The sequence below is a fragment of the Pavona decussata genome, unplaced genomic scaffold (assembly GCF_977016875.1).
Source record: "Pavona decussata unplaced genomic scaffold, jaPavDecu1.1 SCAFFOLD_58, whole genome shotgun sequence".
NCBI classification, from domain to species: domain Eukaryota; kingdom Metazoa; phylum Cnidaria; class Anthozoa; order Scleractinia; family Agariciidae; genus Pavona; species Pavona decussata.
The window spans coordinates 2,634,086-2,652,776 of record NW_028145480.1 but is presented as its reverse complement, the minus strand read 5'-3'; the positions used below and the strand labels follow the sequence as shown (position 1 = coordinate 2,652,776).

At 39.9% G+C, this 18,691-nt stretch overlaps 3 protein-coding genes across 3 annotated transcripts in view; 1 reads left to right on the top strand and 2 right to left on the bottom strand.

The window, feature by feature from the left end:
- LOC146479648 (BTB/POZ domain-containing protein 6-like) overlaps positions 1-13,177 on the bottom strand; it is a 74,632-nt gene extending 61,455 nt beyond the window's left edge. The window contains exon 1 of the mRNA XM_085110505.1: positions 11,542-13,177. Coding sequence (XP_084966631.1) covers positions 11,660-13,003 — 1,344 coding nt within the window. The 5' untranslated portion in view covers positions 13,004-13,177 and the 3' untranslated portion in view covers positions 11,542-11,659. The remainder of the gene's footprint in view (positions 1-11,541) is intronic.
- Positions 713-6,628, bottom strand: LOC146479649 (BTB/POZ domain-containing protein 6-like). Its single transcript, XM_085110511.1, has 2 exons — positions 6,247-6,628; positions 713-2,309 (listed from the first exon to the last, which is right to left on the bottom strand). The coding sequence occupies exons 1-2, from the start codon at positions 6,611-6,613 to the stop codon at positions 1,360-1,362; spliced, it is 1,317 nt and encodes a 438-aa protein (XP_084966637.1). The 5' UTR covers positions 6,614-6,628; the 3' UTR covers positions 713-1,359.
- LOC146479650 (uncharacterized) lies at positions 2,344-4,405 on the top strand. Its single transcript, XM_085110264.1, has 2 exons — positions 2,344-2,571; positions 2,728-4,405. Exons 1-2 carry the CDS (start codon positions 2,420-2,422, stop codon positions 4,403-4,405), a joined length of 1,830 nt encoding a protein of 609 aa, XP_084966390.1. The 5' UTR covers positions 2,344-2,419.
- Positions 13,178-18,691: the final 5,514 nt, after the last annotated feature.

The window sequence follows — 18,691 nt, the reverse complement described above, 5'->3', positions numbered from 1 at the left end:
GTTGCTTTTCTTGTCCTTGTTTTTCTACTGTTTTTTAGATCAATTTGGATATTGCAATAATAGACAAGAAGATGCGGCCAATTTAAGGCCTATTTTTTTCTTTGTTTTCCTACTAACTATTAAAATGACAAGAAATTAATTTTAATAATTTATTATTATTATCATAACAATTTAATCGCGTGCTTTTAATTAACACTAAATCATCAAAATTTAATTGATTTTTACAGCACTAATTTAAAAAAGCTATAATAATGGGGTTATTTTACTTGGTATTAGCCACCTCGAAAACTGACTAAAGTTTGCTCTTCCACGAGAATTTAAGGTCGCGATCCATTGACCGATTTCGAAATAAGAATAACGGGTTTCTGGTTTGTTGCAAATTTTGAGCGTCAAATTCGAAAACTGTCGCTGGTACAAGATATTCACTGAGACCATTTTGAATTCCGACAACTCAAACAACCTCCCATTAGGGATTTTTGTCAATCATCGAATGACTGGGATTGTATCGTATTCTGTAAGACTGGTCAATCGCCGGAACGCACCAGACCCTAAATCCTTCTCCTTGTTGTTATACGACATTTTGAATATAAACAGCTCTGAAAACCTCCAGTAAAACTCCTGTGACAAAACCCTGGTCATAACAAGTTTATTCGAAGAGGACCCACCTTGTCTGGATTAGGGGGGTTATCGAAGACACCACCTAACTCATGAACATTACCGACAAAATTTTATTTGCTTTAAAATTTGTGTTAACACAGAAATATTCAGCTAGCAAAAATCACTGTTACTAGATAAACAAGAAAAGCGAGGTTTGAATCTCATTGCCATTTTTTACTGCTGGCTAGAGGGGTGGCTATGCAATAAAGACACCATCTTTTGAGGTTGAAGAAGGGGTGTGCAGGCAGAGACTACCATCTTTTTTGTGGTTTGGTGGGTCCTGTTCGAGTATAGTAGTTTTGATCACTTCCTTAAAGAGTTAAGACTTTACTGAGTGCAAGGTGATCATTTTTACATCTCAAGTGACAAATGTCATTTTAAATTTGTGCAACCAAAACCGTAAGAATTCGTGCTTTTGTGGCATAACCTTAACATGTAACTTTTAAGGACGATGCTTCCTCTAATACAAAAGTATTTTTGCGCGGTGTACGACCATGCTGGGAAAGCACATTATAGTCAAAAGGTTGTTGAGATTCAAAAAAAAAAACCTAGAATAATTCGGAACACCCCGACATGCGCGCAGCAAGTATGCAAGCAGCAAAAGGAGCCACCGTACTTAAAGGAAACGATTAGGTTAAATTATAACAAAAGAATGTTCAGGAGATTTAATTATTTAACAAATTAAATCATGCCCATGGAAACTTACAAGGAAAACAAAAATTCAGAAAATTGACCCTCTGAATATTTCGTTCCATTTCCAGCATCAGCATATTCCTTTTGGCTTGTGGAGAAAGTAAACGTAACGCCTGACATCTCGACCGTGCAAAGGCCGCTTTTTGATACCCTCGAGTTTGGACCAGATATTTTGGCTTCGATTCGGTATTCCTTGGTTTTCTTTAAATCAACTACAGAGTCAAACAGGACTTCAAACCCATAGTATGAACTACTTTTGTATTGCATAAGCTGTGAAGAAAACCTTCCTGCCTTAGACACCACAGTAGAATTATTACTGGAATCCTTTATCTCTAATATCACCTCGTAGCCATTGCTTTCACTGCCAAACAAACACAGTCCATGTAACATGATGTCTCTGTCCACAGAAAAATCAAGGAAGTCTTTTTGCCCACCGTAGCCCCAACCCCTCTCATTTACCGATTCAAATCTACCACATCGGTGAGCAGGCACACCTGACCGTCTGTTCTCTGGAAATCCCACTGGAGCAGCCAATACTGAATTGAAAAACTTGAAAAACAGGGTAATTTCATCTGGAGAAAGGATTTTTGCATCAAGGACAACAGTTGCAAATTCTTTTTCTTTCATCAGTGGAAAACGGATCGCTTTGATGATCTCTTCGCCAAGAATCTTTCTTTTCAGTTCACCTTTTACTGCAAAACCTTGTTTTTCGCACTCGTTTGTTGCCCACTGATCAACAGCTTTAAACAAATCGATCTCTTCAATGGTCAGAGCATCTCTTGAGACTACTGCTTCAAGTAAGGATCTCTCAATTGTCGCAAATCCATCCGATTTCACTGCCGCTTTCGTCTCCTTGTCAACAACCTTCCAGCATCGATCCACCAGCTCTTTCTCCTCATACTTATCAGCCGTTGGTAGAATGTTGAAAACATTTGATGGATCTAAATTGTTTTGCAAAATACACCGTATTCATAAATGGCCGCCAACCTGGGACGAGCGCGCGGCCAAACATGGAATCGAGGCGTTTTAGGATAAAACTTCCAGATCATTGTAGGAAACAAGTGAAATTATGTCTGTAGTCCTTTCGGAAAGCGATATTCCTGGTTCCTCTTTAAATGGAAGAAATCCATCGGAGCTGAAAAACGACGAGTTACGTTTTTGGCTTAAATGCCGTGATGATCCCGCCAAAGGTTTACGCACAAAAGCCCAACTCGTTAAGCGGTAAGCTTGTATTGTTCGATCGATGCATCCTTTTGACACAATAAACTTTGAAATTAATATACTCTTTTGTGTTTCTAAGCAGTAAGATAGTATTCTTCGATCGGTGTTTACGTTTGACACAATCAACCTGAAATACTCCTTTGCGTTTCTGAATAGAGTTGAAGAATACATCAGTCAAGGAAAGGACGGTATTGTTGTTGTTCCTGATCCAAATTCACTGTACACGAAACGAAAACTTGCCAAGCGGAGTGATACTGCTGGGCAAAATTACGTATTACCAACTAGTTCCAGTAGTTCTGCTGTCGCTTCAAGTTCGGAGCAAACGGTGAATTTTCCAAATCATGGCTGGGGCAATCGCTTGGAAAAAATGCCGCTTTTTACCAAAGCTGAGATGAATCGATTCATTGAAAAAAGTGGCAAACACGTAGGAAGCAGTCACCATTCCGTACCGACCAGCTGGAGAAAAGCAAAAACTTTTTTAGATGACGAATATCTTAAAGATGTTCAATGCACAAGTGATGAAACCCACTTTTATTTTCGCTGCAAATGTTATCATTCCTTCCGGAAAAACGACGAACCGCATGTTCTTAGGGTTGCATTATGCATTCTATCAGGAGATGTTGTGCAATCAACGTGTTCTTGCGTTGCAGGGAAAACTGGTTACTGTAATCATTCTTTGGCACTAATGCTGAAAATGTGCAAATATTCTTTGTTTGAGAGTACAAGTACGCTTGATTTGCATGATGATGCCGACAATCCAACTGAAGCTTGCACGTCAAGGCTCCAAACCTGGCACCGAAAGGGGAGGGGGGACACTATTGTGTCAGAACCAGTAATGGATTTAATTGTCAAAAAAACCAAACTGAGCGACAGTGAACCTCGAAGAGAGCCGGGCTTGAAGTGTCTACTTTACGAAGCAAGAAATAATGTCGCAGTCCAAGAGGACGAAGAAACAAGATTTAAGGACACTTTAAGGGAAATAAATCCTAAAATGGGATTAGCAAACGTCTCAAGCAATCATGATAACTTGGTTGATACTAAGTATGGGAAAAGTCCTGTAGGATCCTTCTCAAGCTACCAGCTGTCGCATACTGAGTCAAACTTTGATGTTTATATTAACGTTGAGTCTGCAGTTCAGAGAATTGATACAGACACAAACAATCCTCAAATAAATCAGTTTCCTCGTTTCCCTTTACAAAACCTAGGAGAAAGTGAGGAACGTAACCTGAGTGATGATAAAAAGGAGTTTGTTAACCGACTAAAGTTGGACGAGGATGAGATTAACGCATTAGAGGGCGCCACAAGAGATCAAGCCAGTAGTGAGCTGTGGAGATCCGAACGTCGATTCCGGTTTACAGCTTCAAATTTTCACTTAATTTCTCACCGACAAAGAAACCATCAAAATTTTGCTAACACTCATATACATCCCAAAGCTTTCACTTCAAGGCATACAAGCCACGGAATTAAGTACGAGCCAGAAGCAATACATGCCTACATGAAGCATATGACCAATAGATCAATGCCAGTTGATGTTTATAAATCTGGCCTTGTTGTGTCCCAAAAAGAACCAACCCTGGCCTGTACACCTGACGGGAAAGTAATCGATCCAGGCTGTACAGAACCGTTTGGATTACTTGAAGTAAAATGTCCTGAGACGAAGTTTCTTGTGACGCCACTAGATGCTAGCTCTGACAGCAACTTCTGTTGTGAAAACGTTGATGGACATTGCAAACTGAAAATTACCCATCCCTATTATGCACAGGTACAAGGTCAAATGGGAATTACGGGTTCCAAGTGGTGTGATTTTGTGGTGTACACCAACAAGGGAATGTAAATAGAAAGAATCCCCTTTGATCCCCAGTACTGGCATGAACTGGAAGGCAAGCTACTTTTGTACTATTATGGGCATTTCATTGATTTTGCTATTGTTGAAGCCTTGTAAGCCCCAATGTTATGTACACTTAGGCATATATTGGGCTTGGTGGAGGTTTCTTCTTGGGGTTTCACGAGCTTACATCCCCCATCCATCAAACCACAGGTGTATATGTCAGTTGACGAAAATAATGTTGTTGCTAATGATGTTGTTATGCTAACAAAACCTTTACATGTTTAACACGAGTCTATACAATCAACAGGAAGTAATAATTATTTAATGTAGACAAGAAAAGGGCAACTGATACTGATTTATTAGTCATATTTTTGTAACTGCAACAAGATTGTTCAGAGACTAAAAAAAAAACAATGAAAACTTTAACTTCGAGTATGTGATTAGGTCGTGAGTCCTCAGATTATTATTCAGATAAAATGGGATCCTGAACGTTACATAAGAAACTACAAACCGTCCACATTTGGTTGACCAGAGGAATTGAAGTTAACTGTGTTATTCTGTCCCAAATGTGGAAATTTTTAATTTTATTAATAGACTTGAAATCTTCAGGCATAGATTTATCAACTTCCTCTCGGTTGGGCCAAATATTTATAGTGCCAAAACGAAGATACATAAAGTTGATCCAGGAAACAAAAATCCTGCTGACTGTTGGCTGAGAGATGCCAAATAAAAATGCCAAATGTGCCTCATGCATTAAACCCTTGTCGCAATCGGCACATGACTAAAAAAAATTCATCTTCGGGTTTCAGAGTTCTCTTTCGCCCAGGTTTGTTTTTCTGATTGTCCCCATCGTAATTATGTGCCTGGACCTTTTTGTCGGTCGACCGCCAGTAGCGGATGTTTTGTCCGTTTTCCCCTGGGTTTAAGTAGACCAGCGTGGCCTGGAATGTCTGCACGTTTGGAAACCCAGTGTAAAACGAAATAGATTCATCTCCAGACAGATTATCTATGCAAAACATGCGTGACTTTAATTCTCCGTTCTCCTCGAGTTGACGCTTAATTTCTGCCTGAGCATTTCTCAATTGGGCTTCTACATTTCCTAGTTTCTCTTTTAAAATTGATACTTCCTCATCTAACCGCGCAGTTTCCTCTTGAGCTTGTAACAACTGGAATCGTAATGACTCGCATGAATCTTGTGATTCAGTATTTACGATTTCAGCTGTTTCGAGAGAAACTGTATCGTCCGCTTCGGATGTTATGTCGCTGCTTACCGTGAATGATTCTTCCGTGAACGATTCCTCCAGTCGACGATTTCTCTTCTTCGGTAAAAATCTTGCAGACGGTGGCGGTCTCTTTCGCGGTGAAGTGCGCCATGCAAATTTCGAAGGAACTGCGCTGATGTCTACACTCATCTTCTTTCCTCCAAGGTCTTTTTTGATTTCGCTTTCACGAAAGTGCAGTGAGCAAACTTTTGTAATTTCCGTCAGTTTGAATTTCGTTCCAACGTCTCTTCGAATCTTCTGCAGCCATTGAGCTCGAAGGTTTGGATCTTTCGGAAAATTGAAAAAGCCGACTCTCTTTCCGTTGGCGTCTACGATTCCTCTCTGGTTGCAAAGAGGAACACAGCAATTAATATTTGAACTCGAACTCATCCCCAATGAAATTAGCAGTAAAAAAACTGTCGCATTAAAGAAATCGCTTTTAGATGACCGATAATTTCAACGTAAGTTGGCCTGTTAATTGGCCAAAGTTTCCACGAAAACAAATATTTATCCTAAAACGCCTCGATTCCATGTTTGGCCGCGCGCTCGTCCCAGGTTGGCGGCCATTTGTGAATACGGTGTATAAGTCTGTGCATTTCTCGGCAAGTGACGGCACCATGTATTTCTTAGCCAAGTACAACACTCGCATCACATTACTTCCGCTTAAATTCACTTCATCGCTGTACATGTAACGAAACAATTCCAACAGACTCTCGTACTCACAGTCAGGCAGTTCAATAGAGTCTCTAGTCTCCGCTAGTTCACCGTAAAACATGGCTTCAAACACAGGACTGCCAATCGACAGCACAAACTTGTGAGCGGGAATTTCACTTTCACCATCGCTCTTACGAACCACAAACTTCACATCGCTAAAGAGAGCGTTGTTGATCATAAATTTGGTTCTTTCTCTGATGGTGGATCTCTTTGTTTGCCAGTTTTCTTGTACAGACATGTTGGTTATAGCAAAGCGTCCAAAACTTCACGATATCTCTTCTCGGTTGTCGCTGTAGGCACTCCTATCGAACAGTTGTTGATCGGCAGTCAAGCAGTATCAAACAGCGCCCGTTTGCGTGACGTAAGTATCAAATGTTTTCACTTTCACCAGACCAGAACGGATTTTATTGCGTGGTTTTCTGAGAAATAGCGCGGCGGGATGATACAGGGGCACCCAACGACAGTTTTCTCTCAGATCCTTTTAAACGCTATTTAAGGCTATCTGGAGTACCTTTAAAGCTCTGTGGGTTCATTTCAGGCCGCGCTATAATATTTTTTCTGTTCGGTCATTCTAGGGGAACTTGAGTATTTTCGAAATTACTAGGGCATTTTTGTCCATTTTCCGAAAACCTTAGGTTTTATTTCCTTTCCGAAAATCTTAGCTGACCTTTTTTCGGTATCAGAAACGACATTTTTATCAATCCGAAAACACTAGGCCTTAAATTTCCCATATCACGAAAGTTCGAGGTGAAAATTCCCTTAAGAAAATTGTAGGGGATTAAGGGCCTTTCAAACAGATAATTTACCGAAACGATCCGTTGGGTGCCCCTGATGATAGCGCCAAATACTTCACATTCAATTGGTCACACGACAGGCAGCCCAATCGTAGCGTAAGGATATTTACAGCTGATTTGAATCTGTAAATGGTAGTGTGTACATGTATCTGGAGGAATTGAAAAAAAAATGTATTGCTCTTTACTTTGTTGTTTTCTCACAGTTGTCCTGCGTACTTAAGAGCCAAATTTCGGGGCAGTTTATACGTCAAATGTGCAGATGATTGAGTGGAATTGTAGTAGTTCGCATAAGCCATATTAGTGAGATTGTCGCTGGACTGAGTCGCTGGAGAGAAAATGAAAATAATACGAAATAAAGCCTCCGTACTTTTACTTCATTGTCCCTTGGTGTGTCTTGGTCGCCTCAAACGCCATTTTGACGATTTGTGTCCACTCGAGGTACTGTCCACTATGATATAAGTAGTTGTCTTGGTGCCTGTATGCAATTGAATTGTATGAGTTCCAATGAGTTGAGTTGAGTTGAATACAGTACATGAAAGGACAGGACAGACATGTTGCTTATTTGAACGCGTTTATAAATTTACGATATTTTTCTCCTTGGTCGCTGTAGACGTTCCTAACAAACAGTTGTTGAACATTCAAGCGGTATACGCGTCATTGTGCGTAGTACATTCGCATCGCCAAAGACTAAGTTTGCGTTACAGACCGGAACGGATTGTCAGCTGTACGCAAATATTTTTGCATGGATTTATGAGAAACTGCAGGGCGGGAAAACGCTGCTAATTATAGCTGCCCATGCATGGTCACACTCGAGGTATTTCATCCACAAGCGTTAATTCCTTTTTGTTTTATGTGATACTGTATTCTCCAGTTGACTGGCTGCAATTAAAAACGCAATTTTTAATATCTACTGACCTTTTTAGTTATTTATCTATTTATTTATTTATTATTATTATTATTATTATTATTATTATTATTATTATTATTATTATTATTATTATTATTATTATTATTATTATTATTATTTAGAGCGGTCTAAAATGAGTGACAGACCTACCCGGTAAATAAATAAATAGATAAATAAATGAGCCTGGTGTTGTACAGTCAACTTTCGCCTTACGGACACCTCGCTCAGAGTTTACGGACACCCCGACAATAACGACGGCAAAAATAAATTACAGACGCTTGACTGAAATTCACGCTATAACGGATTCTCGCTATTAAGGACTGATTCGCGGTCCCGGGGATGTCCGCAATAAAGCTTCTTAACAGTATTTTTGTTTTGTTTTGTTTTTCTGATCAAGGGTCTATACCAGAGTTTCTCTTTTTTTTTTTTAAGATTTGTTGACTTAGCAAGACTACTTCTCCAAACAGGAGTAATTACGGTAGCGGGACCCTCATGCCTGACTCCAGAATCAGCAATAGTACTATCATTGGACTAAATCAAACAACTTGAAGGATGCCCTTCGGTTAGACAAAGCTAACCTGCAGGAGCCATAGAAAATCTATAACTACGAATAAAGCCAGTGAAAGGTCTAACACTTTTAGCATAGCGGGTAAGTACTGCTAAAATAGTTAACATTCAGTTCAAGTGGTCACACTAGAGGTACTCCATCGACAAGCGCAAAAAAAGCAATAATACCTAGCTTGCTGACTTTTTAAATGTGAGACTGTCAAATCAGCCTAGTGAATTGCTTGTTTTCTTATCGTATGTAACTACAGCAATACTAATTTTAAATGGTGTAGCTGTAACCAACTTCTCTGCAATCTCCAACCCCCCCCCCCCCCCAACTCTCGTACCCTAAACCCAGCCCAAGCCCCATTTCATGTTTGAGCAAAAGTACTTCGTCAAGTATGTGGTTCAGTTTTCATCATAGCACAGCAAAATAGACGTTTAAACCTCACGAACACCATACTTTGGACAAGTGCCCTCACAGTATTTCATATGCTATACTACGTAGCGCGCAGACTTCGCGGCGAGAGGCGAGGCTGCGACAAGCCGCGTGGGCGCATAATCTGGGGCATTTTTTGTAGCGACTCAAAGGCGCCCCATTTCAAAAGGTCTCTAATGAAGTAGAAAGTCAAACAAAGTACAAACTTCGGAGATATTACAGTCTACATGGAGTAGTTCTTAAGCTTAGTCTTAATTTAAAGGTCTTTAAATGTTGAAAGCAAGTATTTCTTCCACAGAGAAAACCTCATAAGCAATCGCCATAAGTTTTACCCGTATTATTGCTAAGAAACCACTAGCCCATTCAGCCCTTAAAAAAGAAACGCACGGCAGAATCTTACTGAACAATCCACTGATTGACAGGCTCTTCACGTTATTAGAGCCGTCACATAGTTAAATCAAGGCTTCCGTACTAAGGTTACCCGCGAACTGGGTAGTTCTTATTGTTTATCTGCAGTGGCCCACACATCGATTTCCTGCTCTGCCATTTTGTTTCAGACGTTCACATAGTGGAGACCCGCGCGAAGAAAAGTGCGATGCCAGCAAATAATAAAGATGAGGAGCCAGAATGCGAGAGGACGCCTTGTTGCCGCTTACTTACAGTTGCCCCTGGCTCTTCTGTCCCATCTCCGCAGTCTCTTCTTGTTTCTTACCCACTCCAAATATTTTCTATCGCCTTTATTTTTGAACACTTTACAATTTTCTTTGCCCCGCTCATCACTACCTCAACGCCTGAAACAGAGTGGGATCTCGATTTACGGTTTGAAAAGAAAAGAACACCAAGATACCAAGAGTAGTGGGCATGGGAGGAGCGACTTTCCAGTGAATGGGAGGGTGGGGGTAGGGGTAGGGGTAGGGGTGCGGGGAAGGGGGGGGGGGGAACGTGTAGGGGCTTGAGAGATCGTGAACTAATATAACAAGATATCTCACTAGTATTAGAGCGACGATTCATGCATTCATTGGTAAAGTTATCAAAATTCAGTAACGATAAGATCCGAAAACCATCGATCGTGATTTCTTGCTGTTGAAAATAAGAAAAAGAAAAGAAGACACTGAGACGTGGCTACGATGGCACATATATGCAATGCACAAATTACAATTTCAGTGCATAAATATTTATCTTAATACATTAATTTAACTTATTCAGTTCACAATTTCATTCTCTAATACACGGGCATGTCTTCGCTTCGAATTTTGCCCCGCAATTTGGGCAAAAAGCAAATGACGATTCCAAACCTTTTCCGCAATTCTGGCAAAACATGCTTGATCGATCAAAGATGGCTTCTATTTGCGACAAAACTGATCGAAATCGTGGCAAACAACGCGACCAGGCCTACATGACAGTGTAGTCCCAGGGTCTTTCGTCCATTTTTAGCCCATTGGGTGCCAGGAATAAGTTTGTGCACTGGGAAACTCATTTGTGCACTGAAACATATTTGTGTACTGAAAAATAAATTTGTGCACTGAGAAACATGCCCGTGTATTAGAAAATGAAATTGTGAACTGAATAAGTTAAATTAATGTATTGAGATTAATATTTATGCACTGAAATTGTTATTTGCGCATTGCATATCTGGACCACCGTACGTGGCTATTCAGCGCTGAATTCACAAATTCGTTCCGCTAGTGACCAGAGGAACGGCACATAAATTATACACAACTGAATCGAGAGAATTTTATTTACAACTGTATTCTCTTCACTAATACTAGATTAAACTGACTTGATAAGTTGAACTGATAAATTCGTTCCGCTGTGACCAGAGGAAAGTGCATGCACATTAATTCATCTCAATCAATTGCGAGAGAATTTTATTTACAATGATTCCCTTCACAGTGCGGCTAATTAGGTTTAGAGTGAAGTATATTGCAATCATTTAGACTAATTTAAGCATGTCATTCACTTATTTATTAGTATTGTTCCTGTTCATTTTTTTGTGAAGTTCATACACTAGCCAACAAAACCCAGCACTATAGTAACAGTTCGGATACTAGAAACTAATACACTGCTCAAAATATAGCCGTTCTCTATTATCAACTGCTAAATGCTTTTTTATTGTAGGTCAACAGCTGTGTCAATTGTTTCTTCGATAATTATACGCATAAATTGATGGTGTATGATCAAAATCTCTTGCAGGCTTCTGTTATTCCGTTTTGCTTGTTTCGTATTTCTATCCTTACTTCTCTGATCACGTCCTTTGTAGTTTTTGGGTCGATTTGAAGCGATCTCTTGGAGTTTGAGTTCCTCTCTCTCTCTCTCTCTCTCTCTCTCTCTCTCTCTCTTCAGGTGAAATATTTGTTATTCAAAAATCGTTCCTAATTTTGCCTTCAAATTCAATACGATACTTTTTCCCCATACAAACCCTTATAAGTTAGCTATTACGCAATGGTCATCGTACCGCTGCTGGTGTTTACGTCGTTAACGTTTGTTCAGATTAACACAAATCGTAGAGCTTAGGCTACCTGTGGTATTGTGGATTCCCTATGTTGTATTCCGATCTTTACTTCTATGATCATGCCCGCTGACATGACAAGAAAAGACCTAACACGAGAACAGAAATTCAGGAAATTGTCCTTTTATACGAGATGTTCCGTTAGTAGGCCCTCCTGAAGTGCAGTCTGAAAATGTAAATGTCACACCATCGCATTGCACAGTATTGGAGCCACTTTCTCCCTTTCCGGATGGTGGACCAGATATTAACGCTTCTATCTGGTACTTAATGTTCTTTTTCAAGTTTACTGGAGAATCAAACGAAACCTCAAATCCATGATAGTAGACACGTTTACATAGCACAAGTATTGAAGAAAATGTTCCTGACTTTGAGACAAGACACAAATTGTTACTGGCATTTTTTATCTGTAAGGAAACAGTGTAACTATTTTTGTTGCTGCCAAATAAAAAAAGTCCATGCAACGCTATATCTTTGTCTACAGTAACACCAAGAAAGTCCTTACACTTACTATCATAGCCCCATAAACCGCCAACTGACACCGATTGAAATCTGCCACATCGGTAAAGGACTGCAGTCTTGGCTCTTGTTCCTGAACGCCTGGTATCTGGAAATCCCACTGGAAAAGTTAAACTCGAACTGAAAAACTTGAAAAAGGTGATTATTTCATCTGGAGTTAGAATTTTGGCGTCAATGACAACAGCTGCGAATTCTTCTTGTTTCATTACTGGAAAGCGTATTGATTTAATAATCCGCTCACCCAGAATTTTTCTTTTCGCTTTACCATCTGCTGATAAGCGTTGCTTTTTACATTGTTTTGTTGCCCACTGATCAACAGCTTTAAACAAATCGATCTCTTCAATTGTCAGAGTATCTCTTGAGACTACTGCTTCAAGTAAGGATCTCTCAATTGTCGCAATTCCGTCCGATTTCACAGCCGCTTTTGTCTCCTTGTCAACAACCTTCCAGCATCGATCCACCAGTTCTTTCTCCTCATACTTTTCCGCCGTTTGTAGAATGTTGAAAACATTTGACGGATCTAAATTATTTTTTAAATATTCCGTGCATTTCTCAGCGAGTGAAGGCACTATGTATTTCTTCGCCAAGTATAACACTCCCATCACATTACTTCCGTTCAAATTAACTTCATCGCTGTACATGTAACGAAACAACTCCAACAGACTCCCGTACTCACAGTCAGGCAGTTCAATAGAGTCGCTAGTCTCCACTAGCTCGCCGTAAAACATAGCTTCAAACACAGGACTGCCAATCGACAGCACAAACTTGTGAGCGGGAATCACTTGCTTACTTTCACTTTCACAATCGCTCTTACGAACCACAAACTTCACATCGCTGAAGAGATGATTGTTGAGCATAAACGTGGTTCTTTCTTTGATGGTGGATCTCTTTGTTTGCCAGTTTTCTTGTATAGACATGTTGGTTATAGGAAGGCGTCCAAAACTTCACGATATCTCTTCTCCTTGGCCGCTGTAGGCACTCCTATCAAACAGTTGTTGATCGGCAGTCAAGCAGTATGGAACAGCGCCCGTTTACGCATACTCACATCACCATGCTCAGTTTGCGTGACGTAAATATCAAATGTTTTCACTTTCACCAGACCGGGACGGATTTTATGGGATGGTTTTCTGAGAAACTAGAGCGCAGCGAAATGATACTGCTAAATACTTTACATTCAAGTGGTCACACGACATGCACCCCAATCGCGACCAATCGTAGTGTAAGGTTATTTACAGTTGATTTGAAGCTGTAAATGGTAGTGGTATGTACATGTATCTGGAGTAATTGAAATAAAAAATGTATTGCTCTTTACTTTGTTGTTTTCTCAGATGTTGTGCGTACTTAAGAGCTAAATTTCGGGGCAGTTTATACATCAAATGTGCAGATAATTGAGTGGAATTGTAGTAGTTTGCATCAGCCATATTAGTGAGATTGTCCTTGGACTGAGTCGCCGGGAGAGAAACTGAAAATAATACGAAATAAAGCCTTCTTACTTGGCCGGTTCAAACGCCATTTTGACGATTTGTGTCCACTCGAGGTACTATCCACTATACAAGTACTAATAATGTCTTGGTACCTGTATGCAATTGAATTGTATGAGTTCCAATGAGTTGAGTTGAGTTGAATACAGTACATGACAAGACAGGACAGACATGCTGCTTATTTGAACGCGTTCAGAAATTTACGATATTTTTCTCCTTGGTCGCTGTAGACGTTCCTAACAAACAGTTGTTGAACATTGAAGCAGTATACGCGTCATTATGCATAGTTCATTCGCATCGCTAAAGGCTAAGTTTGCGTTACAGACCGGAACGGATTGTCAGCTGTTCGCAAATATTTTTGCATGGATTTCTGAGAAACTGCAGGGCGGGAAAATGCTGCTAATTATAGCAGACCATGGTCACACTCGAGGTATTTCATCCACAAGCGTTAATTCCTTTTTGTTTTATGTGATACTGTATTCTCCAGTTGACTGGCTGCAATTAAAAACGCAATTTTTAATATCTACTGACCTTTTTAGTTATTTATCTATTTATTTATTTATTATTATTATTATTATTATTATTAATATTATTATTATTATTATTATTATTATTATTATTATTATTATTATTATTATTATTATTATTATTATTATTATTATTATTTAGAGCGATTTAAAATAAGTGACAGACCTACCCGGTAAATAAATAAATAGATAGATAGATAAATACATAAATAAATAAATAAATAAATAAATAAATAGATAAATAAATGAGCCTTGTGTTGTACAGTCAACTTTTGCCTTACGGACACCTCGCTCAGAGTCTACGGACACCCCGACAATACCGACAGAAGCTAAATCCCCGGCAAAAATAAATTACAAACGTTTGACTGAAATTCACGCTATAACGGACTCTCGCTATTAAGGACTGATTCGCGGTCCCGGGGATGTCCGCAATAAAGCTTGTTAACAGTATTTTTGTTTTGTTTTGTTTTTTCTGATCTTGAGCCGTTTTGGTCTGAAAACGGGTATAAAACTAATGCGACTTTCTCTTTCAAAAGTTGTAGCTCCAATGAAGTACGTAAACTACTTGAAAAATTACACACTGAGAAATCGACTGGACTCTGTGGACAGGATGCTTAAAATGGCGGCCGGTGTTCTGGCACCATCCCTGGCATTCCTGTTCCAACTGAATGGAAGCTTGCTAGAGTGACGCCAATTTTCAAAAAGGGCAAAAGACAAGATGTAAACAACTACCGGCCAATCTCGATTATTCCTGCTGTCGCTAAGGTGTTCGAAAGAATAATTTACGACCCATTTTTCAAATATCTTAACGATAACGATCTTTTAGTTAACTGTCAATCTGGGTTTAGATCACTTCATAGCACAGTAACGCCCTTGCTTGAAGCTTCTAACAGTTGGTCTGTCAATATTGAACGGTCTTATAAATGGTGTAATCTTCATAGACTTAAAAAAGGCTTTTGACACCATTGACCACAAGATTCTTTTACGAAAGCTAGCTAGTTATGGCATTGATCATAGGGCCCTAAAGTGGTTTGACTCCTATCTAAGCGATCGTCAACAAAAGTGTGTAGTTAATGGTGAGCTGTCTGGTGCGCGTGCTGTTACCTGTGGTGTCCCACAGGGAAGCCTCATTGGTCCGCTTCTTTTCCTGATCTATATTAACGACCTGCCGAACTGTCTAAGTAAGGCGTTACCACGAATGTACGCCGACGATACAAGTATCAGCATTGCCGCCAGCAGCTTACCAGAGCTTGAATCAGTACTAAACACTGAACTAGCTAACCTTCATGAATGGCTCAATGTAAATCAGCTCAGCCTGAATATTGCCAAAACGGAATTAATGTTAATAGGCTCAGGGCAGAGACTTGCTAGTACTACAATTGGCCATTCACTTACTGTACAAATTGAAGATCATGAAATTGATAGAGTGTCCGCCACCAAATCCTTAGGACTTTCCATCGATCAAAATCTTTCGTGGTCCAAACATGTTAATGAGACTGCCAAGATTATCTCCTCTGGTATAGGTGCACTTAAAAGACTGAGGCCGTTTATTTGCGACGATACAACAATAGTACTATTTATAATAAAATTTCGATAAAACGCGCGCGCTGATTGGTTGAAACAGCGTGCTTTATCAGAGTACAGATGCACGGAGCAACGGTGTCACGCCATCAACCCGTTTGGGAAATTCCTGGACTTCTCTCTCGGTTTTATTTATTTATTATTATTATAATTTTTCGATCCAGACGTCTTTTATAACCTAGAAAACGTAAATGAGCTGGACATAGACCATCCTGTGCGCATACAAGGTAAAAAAACAGTACAAATAACACAGTGATTGAAAGTGAAGTTTCCGAAGAAGTTAGCGACTAAAACACAGAGCCAAGTAGAAATATAAACAAACCGAGATTTGCAAACATGTCAACCGACGAAATGGTCGGAATTACATCGAAGGCAGAGACGATAAACACCAAAGATAGCATAAAATGAACAGCTCAAGTTTTAGAACGAAAGATGTAAAAATGTCACAAGCTTAAACAAGCTTGTGACGTAAACGCTCGTTAGCTATATTTTCGTACAAAAAGATCAAACAAAAAATTGAGAGAACTGAAAATTTAATTAGCTAACGAATATACAAATATATAAGCTTACAAGATCCTTAAATTTTTGGTGCAAGTTCTATCACGCCACATCATGGCCACCTCCGCTCACCGCAGTGAAGCAAGCCTCAGAAATTACAACGTTCGCCCTTCGAGTCAACAACTTACAGCTTGTTCAGATATCCTCTCTGGACCATGGAGTGGGAAGCCACAGCAGTCACAGCAGCCCTTTTCCTAACGGTGTCAACAGTTCGAGCACTCCTCTTGCTCCCGTGAATTCGACTGTTGTTCATTCACAAAACACAGCGCAGCAGTTGGTTTATTACCGGCCGCAAGCTTTAAAGCAGTTTGTTTTCGAATTGCCATGTTGATGACGTCCAGATTTTCACGAGCCACAAACCCACCTGATTTCAATGAACATTTTACTTTTCCATCCTGATTTTTGAAAGGGAAAAGTGAAGAAGCGCTGACGCTACTAGCGTTACATTCGAACTGAGCAAAGTTTGTAAACTTTGATGTCTGACAGCTTTCGTGTTGTTCAACCAATCAAATCATTTGAAACATTCTAACCAGGATTGTGATTGTCTTATTTTAGCGTGCTTTATCAGGGTACAGATGCACGCTGACGCCAGATCTGTTTGTTCGGAAAATGAATTTGGTTTTGAAAATGAGGGTGAATGCGGGGGAGGGGGGGGGGGGGAATAAAAGAATTCTTTATCATAAAAAAATAAAGAAGCCTCGGCTGTGTCCTGTTCTGTTGCAAAGCACTTAGGAAGCGGCTAGAGCACTTAAGAAGTTGGGAGGGGGGGGGGGGGAATAAAAGAATTCTTTATCATAAAAAAATAAAGAAGCCTCGGCTGTGTCCTGTTCTGTTGTAAAGCACTTAGGAAGCGGCTAGAGCACTTAAGAAGTTGGGAGAAACACTCGACTACGTCTCGTGTTTCCCCCTACACTTCTTTCGTGCTCTAACCGCTTCCTGCGTGCTTTACAACAGAACAGAGCGCAGTCGAGGCTTCTTTATTTGTTAAATAGAGCCCTTATTGAACCATATTTTGATTATTGCTGTCCTGTGTGGGACGGTCTCAGCAAGGAATTAGCTGACAAATCACAAAATCTACAAAATCGCGCCATTCGGGTCATAACAAAGTCAGATTACTATTCCAGCGCGACCGCCCTACGCGTTAAGCTGGGATGGGATAATCTCTGCACCAGAAGGAAGAAGCAAAAATTGAAAATCATGTTTAAAACTTTAAATGATCAGTCTCCGGAGTACCTAAAAGGCCTATTTAAGCCCTTCAGCACGGACTATGCATGGACTTAGAAATAGTGACAACAAATTGGCTCTGCCTTAGCCTCGTACCGATTTTCTGAAACGTAGTTTCTGCTACCATGTGGCACATTTGTGGAACAGCCTTCCATCTAACGTCAGAACCATTAGATCTTTTACTAATTTTAGAAATGAGATAGATCGCCAATTGTCGTCCTCGTACTCCCACACGGCAAACATGTAAATCCGTTTTAATTTTAAATTTTTATCTTGTAACTGATGTTTTTAACGTATCTAAATAAAGTTTAGGTATGTATGTATGTATGCATGCATGCATGCATGCATGCATGCATGCATGTATGTATGTATGTATGTATGTATGTATGTATGTATGTATGTATGTATGTATGTATGTATGTATGTATGTATGTATGTATGTATGTATGTATGTATGTATGTATGTATGTATGTATGTATGTATGTATGTATGTATGTATGTATGTATGTATAGATTTTGACAATTACGGTCTGAAATCGGGACGCGTTTTTGGGGCCGGGAATATTTACGAAAGCTTAGAACCATTTTTTCTTCTCAGTACGTAACCGCTGGAACGACTAACTGATAGCGAGAAAAAGAAATAGATAAACTATGTCAATTCCAGCTCACTTTTACTCCTTGCGTCAACTTTCGTTCGGCACTGATGAATAATATCAGGTCTAAAAACGGGTATGAATTTTAGAGGTCAGGTCTGAAAACGGGTGTGTAAAATGGCATGTTTAAGTCTGAAATAGGGTCGGGATTTGAAGACCTGGGCGGCACACCCCCACCAAGAATTCTGAGGAGTACCCCCCCGGGGAGTAATCACGGTAGCGGGACCTCATGCCTGACTCCAGGATCAGCAATAGTACTAGCAGTGGACTCAAACAACTTGAAGGATGCCCTTCGGTTAGACAAATGTAACCTGCAGGAGCCATAGAAAATCTATAACTATGAATAAAGCCAGTAAAAGGTCTAACACTTCTAGCATAGCGGGTAAGCACTGCTAAATAGTTCACATTCAGTTCAAGTGGTCACACTCGAGGTAATCCATGGACAAGCGCAAAAAAGCACTTATCCCTTGCTGCCTTTTAAATGTGAGACTGTCAATTCAGCCTAGTGACTTCTTTGTTTTCATATCGTATGTAACTACAACAATACTAATTGTAAATGGTGTAGCCGTATCCAACTTCT